At 47.0% G+C, this 14,640-nt stretch overlaps 1 protein-coding gene across 5 annotated transcripts in view; it reads right to left on the reverse strand.

The window, feature by feature from the left end:
• Positions 1-14,640, reverse strand: part of pmfbp1 (polyamine modulated factor 1 binding protein 1) — a 267,939-nt gene that overhangs the window by 41,105 nt on the left and 212,194 nt on the right. For all 5 annotated transcript variants that reach the window (XM_031830907.1, XM_031830908.1, XM_031830909.1 and 2 more), the window contains 2 exons: positions 3,137-3,283; positions 2,028-2,120 (listed from right to left, as the gene is read on the reverse strand). In XM_031830907.1, coding sequence (XP_031686767.1) covers positions 2,028-2,120; positions 3,137-3,283 — 240 coding nt within the window. The remainder of the gene's footprint in view (positions 1-2,027; positions 2,121-3,136; positions 3,284-14,640) is intronic.

The following is a 14,640-nucleotide window of genomic DNA, read 5'->3' on the forward strand; positions in this document are numbered from 1 at the left end:
CATATTGTTTTATTTATTTTTCTGCTCTTTTGCACACCAGCATTTCTACTTGCACATCATCATCTGCACATCTATCACTCCAGTGTTAATTTGCTAAATTGTAATTACTTTGCTACTATGGCCTATTTATTAACTTACCTCCTCACGCCATTTGCACACACGGTATATAGACTTTATGTTTTTCTATTGTGTTATTGACTGTACGCTTGTTTATTCCATGTGTAACTCTGTGTTGTTGTTTGTGTCGCATTGCCTTGTTTTATCTTGGCCAGGTCGCAGTTGTAAATGAGAACAGGTTCTCAACTAGCTTACCTGGTTAAATAAAGGTGAAAAAAAGAAAAGAAAAGTGGTCTGAGTGGGGAGGGGGAACTGAAAACTTGCTGTTATTGGCCGAGAGGTTTGGAACTCCTTGTTATTGGCCTATTAACTAATTAACTGCCTAGTGATGTCAACAGGAAAGCCAAAACTTCACCCATGCAAAACCTGCTGATTAGAAGGTATTGTGTAGATTGTTATTTCCTGATTCTGGTTGGAAATACAATGATCACATTTACACACATGTACAGTGTTCTTTCATCAGCTGTTGCACAATATGATACAAAAAGACAGAATTTTGACTGTACTGGGACTTTAATAGCGTTCACATTCTCAATAGTGCTAAGTCTCCTGGCATTCAACAACAGGTCCAGTCCAGATGAATAACTAATGCTGCTATCTAGTCCTACTGAGTGGTTGGACCCCCCCCCCCCCCACCCCCCTCTCTCTCCTCACTAGACCTGGAGTGAGAAGCATCTGAATCCTTAATAAGACAAAGTGCCTCTCCTTTCTTTCCTTGACCTCTTCAGGAATACCTCTTTAAATATTAAGAGAGAACAGCAAAAACTTACAGCAGGAGTAAAAAGTGCTGAAATATTGGTGCTGTGGCTGGGCAGTTTGGGAGAGGTAATGCAGGGGAGAGGTAATGCAGGGGAGAGGGATGGCGGGGGTGAGGGATGGCGAGGGCGAGGGAGGGTGGGAGTGAGGGAGGGCAGGAGCGAGGGATGGAGGGGGCGAGGTGTGTGTGGAGGAGAAGAGGGGGAAGCGACAGCGATATAGACCTCCCAGGACAGGAGAGGCTGACGCAGGTACCTCAGGCCCCTGGGGCCCCCAGGCTTTATTAACAGTGGCCCCTGGCAGGGAGGTGACATTCAGCTGTACTGGAACTCTGGCAGGGAAATGAAGCCGTACTGAGTGGAGGCCTTAGAGAGCTTTACGGTAAACAGCAGATATTGAGCAAGGAAAGACTTGCCTGATGGAAATGAAATCTTCAGAAACTTCTTAAGTGATAGTTCAATCAGAGTGTGAACATCTTGAGAGTCGGAGGGCAGAGAATGGCACATGAACCCAGTCTGGGTGGGATTGCTCTTATAGAGGTGACCTCTCTTCTTCCAGATCCAAGGAGGATGACATCACTCTTGACCTCTTCTCTCGCAACACAAATTCTCTGTATCTGAATGCAACATTCCTCCCCCAGGGACACAAAGATGTAATATTCCCCCCCCCCTTGCGATGAAAAGAGGCTTTAACCCACGCCTTGAAGGTAGCATAGCTGCGCCTCATCTTAAAGCAGATGTCTTTTTTTCCTCAATAGCTCAGGGTCGGCAGTGTCAAGGCACGTAGCCCCACAGCAGTTGCAGTCTTTTGTGGAGCCTCTCTTTGAGCTCAATGAAAGGAAGGGATGTGCAGTCCAGCCAGGCAGTATGAAGAATGAGCAGTTGAAGGTACTGGACTGTACACGTGTGTTTATATGAGTAGGGTTACTGTTTTTCATTGAGCAAAGGAAGGTTGTTATAGACAGTGTGTGTGTAATGTCACATGCACAAGTATAGTGAAATGCCTTTCTCGTAAGCTCTCTGTGTGTGTGTGTGTGTGTGTGTGTGTGTGTGTGTGTGTGTGTGTGTGTGTGTGTGTGTGTGTGTGTGTGTGTGTGTGTGTGTATGTGTGTGTGTGCGTTACTGATGCTGTCAATAGACAGAACACTCAATTACCTTTTTTCGCATCTCCTGTCTCTCATTCTTCAGTCTGTCCACCTCCCTCTGCAGCTCACCAAACAGCTCTTCCTTCTGCTGCTGTTCCTGCCTCTGCTCAAAACACACACGCACACACCCAGAGGCCAGAGGTGAGGCACACATGGGAGAGGGAAGTGTCTGTTTTTAAAGGTGTCAGCGGAGACATTTGCATTATGCATATCACACCTCTGAAATGATCCATTAGCAGGTTAGAGCGTGAGAGCTGCTAAATCAGCTGACAGGACACTACGCCAGCACAGACAATATCCTCTACTTACACTGCCAAATGAGAGGGAGTGTTTGTCCCTACGGAGCAGAGACAGAGAGGGTCGCTGGTCCAGAGAGAAGTCCCTGTAGGACCAGACCCCCTCTGCTGTCCCCAGAGAAAGAAAGAGAAGCAAGCGAGACAGACACAGCGAGAGAGAGAGAGAGAGAGAGAGAGAGAGAGAGAGAGAGAGAGAGAGAGAAAGGGAGGGACATGGAGAGAAAGAGAACACTCAGCCTCTCCTCAACACCCCCTTGCACATCCAGACACTGATTTATAATTTTAATATCTCTAATTTCCACAGCAGCGGCCGCTTTCCAAATGTCATTTTCCAATTTATGTCAAACCGTGTGACCATTTTTCTTAATACGGCTTATGACAAGCCTGGTCGCCAGGCGGATATGCAATTCAGATTGAGTGTTTTACAGGCGCGGGAGCCATCAGGCTGGGGTGTTTGTGTGTTTATCTTTATCAGTGCCCGTTCAATAATTTTGAGGGGGTAGACCGAGAGCGCCATACACAAGGGAAAATGTGGTTTTACGGGGATGGCTGCAGGGAACAAAATAATAATTCTGTCATAAATCGAATAATTACAGTTACCATAATAAGAATTATGATGGTGGTAATGATAATGTATTAAAATATGTATTAACACTAAGAGCCTGAAATGGAACGTGGGATGGCTTCACAGTCATTATATGAATATTTATGCTAATTAAAACAGGGCCTCCCCTTTTATGTACCACTATATCTCAGTGCTAATCGTCTGAGTAAAACACAATGGGGATCGTTGCGGAGGGGCAGGATGCAGTTCGGGGCTCACCCTGAGGATGGCGGTGTGGAGCTCCTCTCTGGCATGGCCCAGCTGGCCCTGCAGGGCAGATCTCTCTCTCTCCCACTCCATCTCTCGTCCATGTAGCTCAGCCAATGACCTCTGAAGCCTCTGCACCTCAGCACTCCTGTCCTGCAGCTAGAGGACATAGAAAGGAGAATAATGTTAATCACACACACACACACACACACAATTTTTGCTCAAGAGAGGTAAGGTATGGTCACACATCCTGGTCGCAACCACAACCAACAGCATCCTGCTAAACTAAAGGTTTGACAACAAGCAGCTCATCAGACTAGAGAACATCATCAGACTAGAGAACATCATCAGACTAGAGAACATGTTGGGTAGTTCCTCACAAGACTCTTCATTTGGCTATAAAACTCCATACGATCCATATGTTTGAGAGGTCTGGATGTTGGCACTGAGTTCCAGCTCTCTCTGTGGGTGTTGGCTGGCTCTGTGATGTAGCTGTGACTCTCCATTCAACTGGCTGCTGACAGGCCTGAGAGACGGGCAGGCTGGCCTACGGCAGGCCCTAATAGCCCATAATGATCACTGGGAACTTATTCAATGAGGAATTCATTCCTGGCTGGGGCCCGTGTGTGTGGCTGGCCTGTCCATGGCTGTACACTAGGGTGCGGTCTGGTATGACATAGCGAGTCTCGCCCCACTGCTCCTCCCTCCGCCAACCGCCTATTGACTCGCCAGCGCATGTTCCCCACCCTCAAAAAATGGATAGAAATAACAGGAACAAGTTGTCGGAAATGAAATTTCAATTCATCCAGTCCCTTTATACACTGGTGCGGGTAGCCTGCCGTCGAGAGGGAGGGATCAATAGTGTTTAGACAGCAGAGCAGATTTTCTAAGCGCCGGATCAATAGGAAAGAGAGAGGGGAAAATACCCGGCTTTTCTTTGGGTGTTGTAGTAAATACGAACAAATCAGTGGCCTTAGGCTAAATGGATTGACCAGCTGTTTCCAACTTCTGTGCTGTAAATAAAGATCTATTCTGGAGTCTCTGACGGAGGCCCAAAGCCACCAACAGCACTAGGCTGCCTCAGACACACACCTGACAGGACAAGGGGAGCAGGGGACATAGGGACATGGGGGTAGTGGGGGATCTATAGAGAGGATTCAAGGCCAGGGGGCCTGGAGCAACTAGGACTAATAAAATGCTGCTAGAAGAGCTACCCTCCGTAGGACAGGTGAAACAAAAGGGTTCCCAGAGCTAATCAGACGGGCCAGTGAAATCATGGAGGGCGATATACACTGCTCAAAAAAATAAAGGGAACACTAAAATAACACATCCTAAATCTGAATGAATGAAATATTCTTATTAAATACTTTTTTCTTTACATAGTTGAATGTGCTGACAACAAAATCACACAAAAATGATCAATGGAAATCAAATTTATCAACCCATGGAGGTCTGGATTTGGAGTTACACTCAAAATTAAAGTGGAAAACCACACTACAGGCTGATCCAACTTTGATGTAATGTTCTTAAAACAAGTCAAAATGAGGCTCAGTAGTGTGTGTGGCCTCCACGTGCCTGTATGACCTCCCTACAACGCCTGGGCATGATCCTGATGAGGTGGCGGATGGTCTCCTGAGGGATGCCCTCCCAGACCTGGACTAAAGCATCCGCCAACTCCTGGACAGTCTGTGGTGCAACGTGGCGTTGGTGGATGGAGCGAGACATGATGTCCCAGATGTGCTCAATTGGATTCAGGTCTGGGGAACGGGCGGGCCAGTCCATAGCATCAATGCCTTCTTCTTGCAGGAACTGCTGACACACTCCAGCCACATGAGGTCTAGCATTGTCTTGCATTATGAGGAACCCAGGGCCAACCGCACCAGCATATGGTCTCACAAGGGGTCTGAGGATCTCATCTCGGTACCTAATGGCAGTCAGGCTACCTCTGGCAAGCACATGGAGGGCTGTGCGGCCCCCCCAAAGAAATGCCACCCCACACCATGTCTGACCCACTGCCAAACCAGTCATGCTGGAGGATGTTGCAGGCAGCAGAACGTTCTCCACGGCGTCTCCAGACTCTGTCACATGTGCTCAGTGTGAACCTGCTTTCATCTGTGAAGAGCACAGGGCGCCAGTGGCGAATTTGCCAATCTTGGTGTTCTCTGGCAAATGCCAAACGTCCTGCAAGGTGTTGGGCTGTAAGCACCATTTCGCATTGATGTGCCATGCTGGATGAGCTGCACTACCTGAGCCACTTGTGTGGGTTGTAGACTCCGTCTCATGCTACCACTAGAGTGAAAGCACCGCCAGCATTCAAAAGTGACCAAAACATCAGCCAGGAAGCATAGGAACTGAGAAGTGGTGTGTGGTCACCACCTGCAGAACCACTCCTTTATTGGGGGTGTCTTGCTAATTGCCTATAATTTCCACCTGTTGTCTATTCCATTTGCACAACAGCATGTGAAATGTATTGTCAATCAGTGTTGCTTCCTAAGTGGACAGTTTGATTTCACAGAAGTGTGATTGACTTGGAGATACATTGTGTTGTTTAAGTGTTCCCTTTATTTTTTTGAGTAGTGTATTTTGATGTGTATTTTAGTATGTCTGTGACCTTATCTACTGAAAACTCTGAAAATGCCACAACAAAGAGATGGATGTTTTTCAGCTTTTCGTAAGAGAAGAATCCGATAAATAAACTTGATTCACGATAGGTCACAAAAGATGACTTTTTGGCTAACTTAAAAATAGCCATTAGGTGAACAGTCGTTTGACATCGTGGAGTGTGGCAGGTCAGATATGTCAGCCAGAGTACTGGGCTAATCAGAGTTGAGCATCCTGACAGGATGACTGATCACATGGTGTGTTCCCCTCACCTCTAGACTTATTAAAGAAAAACACCACCTGCCAAGCTCGCCTAGACCCACACCACTCATTGGTCAACCGCCCTGGAAAATGTTAAATTCATCACCAAGTCCTCAGCCCAAACAAAACACACATTGGACGACCAAACAATAAAATAACCCCTGGTTTTTCCTGATTGCCTACAAACACAGTGAAACGACACATTGGGATTGACTAAACCCCCCTCATGGTCTCCTCCCTGGCGGGGGTGCTGCTGATGGAAGAGGGTTACAGCAACAGAGGCATACCGGTACCTCTGTGTTGCTGGTCTGGTCCGGCGGTCCATCCATTACTGGAACACACACTCACTAAGTGATTTATAATTGCCCTCATTCTGCCACTCTGTCAGGGAGATTGCCGGTGACATGAAAGGGCTCCGCTCTGCATCTCAGCTGACAGACAACCTGGAGTTTGGTGACGCTGTGGAGGCTGCAACACTCCAGACTAACTGATCCCAGACAGACACAAACCTCCAATTACACACTCATATCCACACTGGACGGATCTTTATCTCCAAACAAATAGAACAGTCATCAGCCATGTTGTGTGATTGATTTAGAGGCCATTTAACACAATAATCTATATGTTAAATGTGTACATTATATTTGTTGTTCAATATGTCTGGTGGGCTGTGTGTGTGTTTGTGTGTGAGTTCCTAAGCTCTCTCCTCTCTCTGCGGTAAAGGTCACTGTAGATTGGGCATTTAAAGCTTCTGGTGGCTGAGCCGAGGAACCTGCCCACGTTAGATCTCAACTCATTCCCAGGCACATTACCTTAATGATGCTATTCCTCACACCTCCATCTCGGCAGGTGGGGAGATACAGAAATGAGAAAGGCAGTAAAGACAATCTAATGTCCTTCCCAGCCATTCAATTGCGTCTCTCTCTGCCTGCATCCACACAAAGGAGCAGTGAAGCAATACTCCTTGTTTTTCCCTCAACAACCAACCAAGCTATATATGCGGATACAAAAGCTGTATGCAGAAACTGCCATTAAACATTTATATTGCAGGTTTCCCGAAATCCTTGCTCTATTTTTGTTCGGTAATAAGATAGTTTTTTAAAATATTAAAACTGTTGGTCTTGACAAATGGTAAAGCCTGCCTATTCTGCTCCTTCCTGGCGCCTGATCAAAACCCATTTACTCCACCGGGGGATTGAACGAGACGTCTGATCGTTAACCCCGTCTCACCCTCTGCCGAGGCCTCACCCATGGGGGAGATGTTTACTGCCTGTTGTGTCAGCTGTTCACCCCCAAGATGTCAGCCCTGCATCTCAGTCTCAGCGGCCCTGGGTGGGTGCACCCTGTACACCGCACAGTCCCAGCTCCTTCTCACACGCCCTGCTGTTCAGTTTATGCTGTCTTTGATGCCACATGTCAAAAAGCGCACCCCATCTTCTTCTCCCTCCGCCCCTCACCCATCCTCTCAGCGATTAAGCGTTTATTATTTTCATTAGTGCTTTTCATTTTACACTTAGATGAAGCTAATTAAGTAGTGTATTTGTTCTAAGATGTGCTGGGTGTTTGTCTGCTGGGACAGGCTACATAAGTAAGAAGGGGTTACTGTGCTATGCTAGGCAGGTAAAAGTCACAATGCTTTAAATAGGACTGAATATCTCCTCATTCTCTAGAGAAAAGATCTTGACTACTTTTTAAATATGTAATGGCAATTTAATTGCTGATGAAAGCTAGGCATTTTCTCCATATTGTCTATGAAAGCTCACCTCAGGATTGAGATGAGGAGCTTCTCAGAGAGTGGTCATTAACGTGGTCAAGTCCCTAAAGACCATCTGATCCACACTGTGGCCTGTCTGTGTAAGCCGTTTCCCCTCTCTGTCTTTGAGGTATTTGGGGTTTCCGGGGCGGAGGGGGAGACAGGGGCTGTTGAGAGTGTTTATGTTGCGGATCTGGACACAGGCTTCTAATGTGTAACACAGGACACTCCAGTATGCAGATGCCCCGGGCTATTCTCTAAGTGGTCTTTACTTTGAAAACACAGGTACCCTCCAGGGGATGGGGTTGGCCTGCTGATGCAGGATGGGGGGCAAGAGCCCTGCTCAGAGCCCCATGCAACGCTCGGAATAATATATCCATACATCATCAGTCCGTGTCAGACTTTGATTCACGGCAGAGGACTTGCCGAAACCACTGTGGTATTAGCTTTAATAATGCAAGCTGGGGTTAGGCGCTTACTCTTTTCTGACAAATATGGGCAAATCAATTAATTCCACTGACACTCTCCCAAAGCACATATATAAATCCAACATGGACGCTTGCTTTTGTGTTTTTGTTTTATCAAGCAAAGCAAGCAAGAATAACTTCACGTTTTTTATGCCCTAATTCAACAATATCCCGAGAGGATAAGGCATTTGTTATCGTTATAAACACATTTTTAAAGTAGATATTGACTTTAAAAATCTCAAATGAGGTCTGGAACACTTTGATGAGAAAATATGTTTTATATGCTAGAGCATTATGAGAATCATTCAAAGCAGCAGGACGTGATAATATGACACATATTGACCAGAATGCACTCAATGCACCTAACATAACAAGCACACTAATATCCCCACCTAGAAAACCTCCTACACACAACACTTTAATTATGCACATAGAACATATCCAACATATTGTCAATAGCCTCATATCAGTAAACAAATGCTACCACAGCAAATTTAAAAAATGCATTGTTCTTATTCACATTTGTAGCTGGCTTTCACAGCTCGCTGTCAATTTCAAGCTATACAGTGAGAACGAGACTGTTTTTTGTGTATGGAGTTTTGCCATGAAAACTTTTACATGTTTCCAATCTCAGAGGAGAAGACTATCGACTTCAGGTGCTTAACATGATAGTGGTGACCTTGGTAATGAGCACCAGCGGGCCCCTCTCTCTCTCTCTCTTTGTCTCTGTCTCTCTCTGTCTTTCTGTCTGTCTTTGTCTCTATCGGTCTCTCTCTCTGTCTTTGTCTGTCTCTCTCTGTCTTTGTCTCTGTCTCTATCGGTCTCTCTCTCTCTTTGTCTCTGTCCCTCTCTGTCTGTCTTTGTCTCTGTCTCTATCGGTCACTCTCTCTCTTTGTCTCTGTCTCTCTCTGTCTGTCTTTGTCTCTATCGGTCTCTCTCTCTCGGCCAATAATGAACACAGCGCCGTGACAAAGGCCATTACGTTTGCTGGTCTTATCAATACTTCTAAAAGCAGAACATCAATAGTTGTGAGGGGCACAGGATGTTTCGGCTAGTGAGACACAGTCTTGTAGAACTGATTAAGCTGAGAGATGCTCACCAGAGAGGTGACATGGAGGAGAGGGTGACCCAATTAAAACAATGGAAATTCAGACTCCACTGCCAGTCACACAGGCAATGAGCTAAAGCCCGTGAGACAAAAGGGAACAAGCTTTATCAGTCCCAAAAAAGCCCTGTCCCCACATTAATATTCTATCCTAATGAAACCTTTCTACATTTCTTCATCGCTCTACACTTGTCTGTCAGTCGTTTGGCTCATAAATATTGTCTTATTATTATCATCATCGTAATTTCTTCCCTGATACACTGGAAAATTCTGTGGCAATTATTGAAGTGACAGGTGAAACAGGAACGAGCTGAAAAATAAATGAAGGGTTGCCATGACGACACGACCAGTGAGAGGAGAGGGAATCAGATGTGCGTATGTGTGGGTGTGCGTGTTGGTCACGTGACCCAGCCAGCCTCGGCTGCACAGCGCTACATTGAAGCCCCGCAAACCAAAGGACACTTAACCTCAATAGCTGGCAGCAATCGGAGGCCCATTTATTAGCTATTTCTGTCTAAAGGTCAGGGTGGCTATATGTCTGGGGCTGGGGCTCCAAGCAGGCAGGATGCTCTGCTCTTCTCTCCCCAAAGACAGGCTCTGTGGGCTGGGCTAGAGTCAGGCACCGGGGCAGGCCACTGTGCTGTGGAGTATTTACAGCCTGCATTTAAAGCATATTACAGTGTTATACCATAGCTGGGCTACAGCTGACCATATGGTCAGGTGGAATATATACGCTCATGAACAGACAAACGCACACATCTGCGGTACAGGACAGCCTGCTACAGTGATATGCAGTGAGACAACAGGGTTGAGGAGGGCGAGATGTTGAACATGACAGAGACAGATTGAAGTGGCTTGTGAAAGAGCAAGGATGAGAGCCAGCTGCCTAAGGGTGCTGTTAGGAGTTGAATTATGGATCATTGTCATCCATATAATGAATGTATATGTTCATTAACATGACAAACCCATGGCTGTCTGTGTGAACGGTCTCCGTCCATCTGTGATCCCCCCCTTATTATGAAAACAATACCCGATGCACAGACCATTGTTAATATTTGAGCAGGTGTAAAATGGAATTGGAAACTAAATGACTTGGTTCAGATGTTAATTATGAAACACCTTGCACAAATATATCTAGATTGCGCCAAATATATCTAGATTGCGTGTTTTCCTGGAAAGAGGTGGCTGGTTGATTCAAATTGGTTCAAACATATTGTAACTGGGTGACCCATAAAGCAGCTAAATGTCCGTTTACAGTATGATCAGATGAAATAGAGGTGTTTTAGTGGGAACCATATTCTACAGATCTGAACACAGTACACACAATATACACCAATATATAGTGAATACAGTGAAAGGTCACATAAACAAACTTCCATATAGACAAAGATTTTGTGGAGGAGTATTTTTCTTCCAACCACAATTACCACTGATTAGCATTGACTTAAAAACGCAAAACAACAACATAACAAAACAATTCTGTCGATTCTGACACCGGAGCGAATGGAGAAGCTTAAAATATACACACACATATATATATATATATATATATATAAAAAAACTATTCAAACGAGCGGGAGAAATGCTTTCATCCCACTGCAGCAATTATGGATCTAATCAGAGCTTTCTGCATGAAGGTACCGCTCTCCTATCTCGCTCCCATTTGCATCATAACACAGCGTGCAATATTAATTTCCGAGTTTACTGCTTATTGGAAGAGCAAAGTATGAAAAGGCATTAAGGGCTGCAAATGGGAAAGCTATTTGCTGTCACACGGATTCGGCTCTATTAAAAAGAAAAATCTTGTTAACTGTTTGGAATTAGAGTCATTTGGCAAAAGGCATTCTGCCGCACTCCACTAAAATACGTAATTATGCTTCTCTTCTTTCTCCCCCCTATTTCTCTTTCATTTGCACAAGCGTGGGAGGCAAGAAGGGTGGATGGGGTTTGAGGGCATCAGGGGTGAGTAAGTGGAAGCAAAGGTAATTAAAGTTGGTGGCTATCTGTTTGGTTAATGCATGGAGCAGGACAACAGGAACAGAGCCACTCACACTCACACACACACACACACACACACACACACACACACACACACACACACACACACACACACACACACACACACACACACACACACACACACAGAGGCTGGGGGGTTGAAGGAGGGAGATGAGGAGAATCAGCCTTCTGTCTCTCTCAGTCTCTGGCAGGTCCCCAGGCTCTCATCTAGAACACATTTTACTCAATCCAGCCCTCCTGTAGCCCAGCATACTAGCACCATCCAGCCCTTCTGTAGCCCAGTATACTAGCACCATACAGCCCTCCTGTAGCCCAGAATACTAGCACTATCCAGCCCTCCTGTAGCCCAGAATACTAGCACAATCCAGCCCTGCTGTAGTCCAGTATACTAGCACCATCCAGCCCTGCTGTAGTCCAGAACACTAGCACAATCCAGCCCTGCAATAGTCCAGCATACTAGCACCATCTAGCCCTCCTCTAGCCCAGCATACTAGCACAATCCAGACCTCCTGTAGCCCAGTACACTAGCACAATCCAGACCTCCTGTAGCCCAGCATACTAGCACAATCCAGCCCTTCTGTAGCCCAGAATACTAGCACCATCCAGCCCTCCTGTAGCCCAGAATACTAGCACAATCCAGCCCTGCTGTAGTCCAGTATACTAGCACCATCCAGCCCTGCTGTAGTCCAGAACACTAGCACAATCCAGCCCTGCAATAGTCCACAGCATACTAGCACCATCCAGCCCTCCTCTAGCCCAGCATACTAGCACAATCCAGACCTCCTGTAGCCCAGTACACTAGCACAATCCAGACCTCCTGTAGCCCACCATACTAGCACAATCCAGCCCTTCTGTAGCCCAGCATATGAGCACAACCCAGCCCTGCTGTAGTCCAGTGTACTAGCAACATCCAGCCCTGCTGTAGCCCAGCATACTAGCACAATCCAAACCTCCTGTAGCCCAGCATACTAGCACCATACAGCCCTCCTGTAGCCCAACATACTAGCACAATCCTACCCTCCTGTAGTCCAGCATACTAGCACAATCCAGACCTGATATAGCCCAGCATACTAGCACAATACAGCCCTCCTGTAATCCAGTATACTAGCACAATCCAGCCCTGCTGTAGTCCAGTATACTAGCACAATCCAGCCCTCCTGTAGTCCAGCATATTTGCACAATCCAGCCCTGCTATAGCCCAGTATACTAGCACAATCCAGACCTGCTATAGCACAGCATACTAGCACAATCCAGACCTCCTGTAGCCCAGCATACTAGCACAATCCAGCCCTGCTGTAGTCCAGTATACTAGCACAATCCATACCTACTGTAGCCCAGCATACTAGCATATCCAGGCCTGCTGTAGTCTAGTATACCAGCAAAATCCAGCCCTGCTATCGTCCAGTATACTAACACAATCCAGACCTGCTGTAGTCCAGCAAACTAGCACAATCCAGCCCTCCTGCAGCCCAGCATACTAGCACAATCCAGCCCTCCTGTAGTCCAGCATACAAGCACAATCCAGCCGTCATGTAGCCCAGCATACTAGCACAATCCAGCCCTGCTATAGCCCAGTATACTAGCACAATCCTGTCCTCCTGTAGTCCAGTATACTAGCACAATCCAGACCTGCTATAGCCCAGCATACTAGCACAATCCAGACCTCCTGTAGCCCAGCATACTAGCACCATCCAGCCCTGCTGAAGCCCAGCATACTAGCACAATCCAGACCTCCTGTAGCCCAGCAAACTAGCACAATCCAGCCCTCCTGTAGCCCAGCATTCTAGCACAATCCAGCCCTGCTGTAGTCGAGGATACTAGCACAATCCAGCCCTGCTGTAGCCCAGCATACTAGCACAATCCAGACCTCCTGTAGCCCAGCATACTAGCACAATCCAGACCTCCTGTAGCCCAGCTTACTAGCCCCACACAGCCCTCCTTTAGTCCAGTATACAAGCACAATCCAGCCCGCCTGTAGCCCAGCAAACTAGCACAATCTAGCCCTCCTGTAGCCCAGTACACTAGCACAATCCACCCCTCCTGTAGCCCAGCATACTAGCACCATCCATCCCTCCTGTAGTCCAGCATACAAGCACAATCCAGCCCTCATGTAGCCCAGCATACTAGCACAATCCAGCCCTGCTGAAGCCCAACATACTAGCACAATCCAGACCTCCTGTAGCCCAGCAAACTAGCACCATACAGCCCTCCTTTAGCCAAGTATACAAGCACAATCCAGCCCTGCTATAGTCCAGCATACTAGCACAATCCAGCCCCTCCTGTAGCCCAGCATACTAGCACAATCCAGCACTCCTGTAGTCAAGCAATACTAGCACAATACAGCCCTCCTGTAGCCCAACATACTAGCACAATACAGCCCTCCTGTAGCCCAACATACTAGCACAATCCAGCCCTCATGTAGCCCAGCACACTAGCACAATCCAGACCTCCTGTAGCCCAGCATACAAGCACAATCCAGACCTCCTGTAGCCCAGCATACTAGCACAATCCAGACCTCCTGTAGCCCAGCATACTAGCACAATCCAGACCTCCTGTAGCCCAGCTAACTAGCACCACACAGCCCTCCTTTAGTCCACTATACAAGCACAATCCAGCCCTGCTATAGTCCAGCATACTAGCACAATCCACCCCTCCTGTAGCACAGCATACTAGCACAATCCAGTCCTCCTGGAATCCAGTATACTAGCACAATCCAGCCCTCCTGTAGTCCAGCATACTTGCACAATCCAGCCCTGCTATAGCCCAGTATACCAGCACAATCCAGCCCTGCTGTAGTCCAGTATACTAGCAACCTCCAGCCCTCCTGTAGCCCAGTACACTAGCACAATCCAGACCTCCTGTAGCCCAGCAAACTAGCACCATACAGCCCTCCTTTAGCCCAGCATACTAGAACAATCCAGACCTGCTATAGCCCAGCATACTAGCACAATCCAGACCTCCTGTAGCCCAGCATACTAGCACAATCCAGCCATCCTGTTAAATCCAGTATACTAGCACAATCCAACCCTGCTGTAGTCCAGTATACTAGCACAATCCAGCCCTCCTGTCGTCCAGCATACTTGCACAATCCAGCCCTGCTATAGCCCAGTATACTAGCACAATCCTGCCCTCCTGTAGTAAAGTATACTAGCACAACCAGACCTGCTATAGCCCAGCATACTAGCACAATCCAGACCTCCTGTAGCCCAGCATACTAGCACAATCCAGACCTCCTGTAGCCCAGCTTACTAGCACCACACAGCCCTCCTTTAGCCCAGTATACAAGCACAATCCAGCCCTGCTATAGTCC

The sequence above is a fragment of the Oncorhynchus kisutch genome, linkage group LG8, assembly GCF_002021735.2.
Source record: "Oncorhynchus kisutch isolate 150728-3 linkage group LG8, Okis_V2, whole genome shotgun sequence".
Taxonomy (NCBI): Eukaryota; Metazoa; Chordata; class Actinopteri; order Salmoniformes; family Salmonidae; genus Oncorhynchus; species Oncorhynchus kisutch.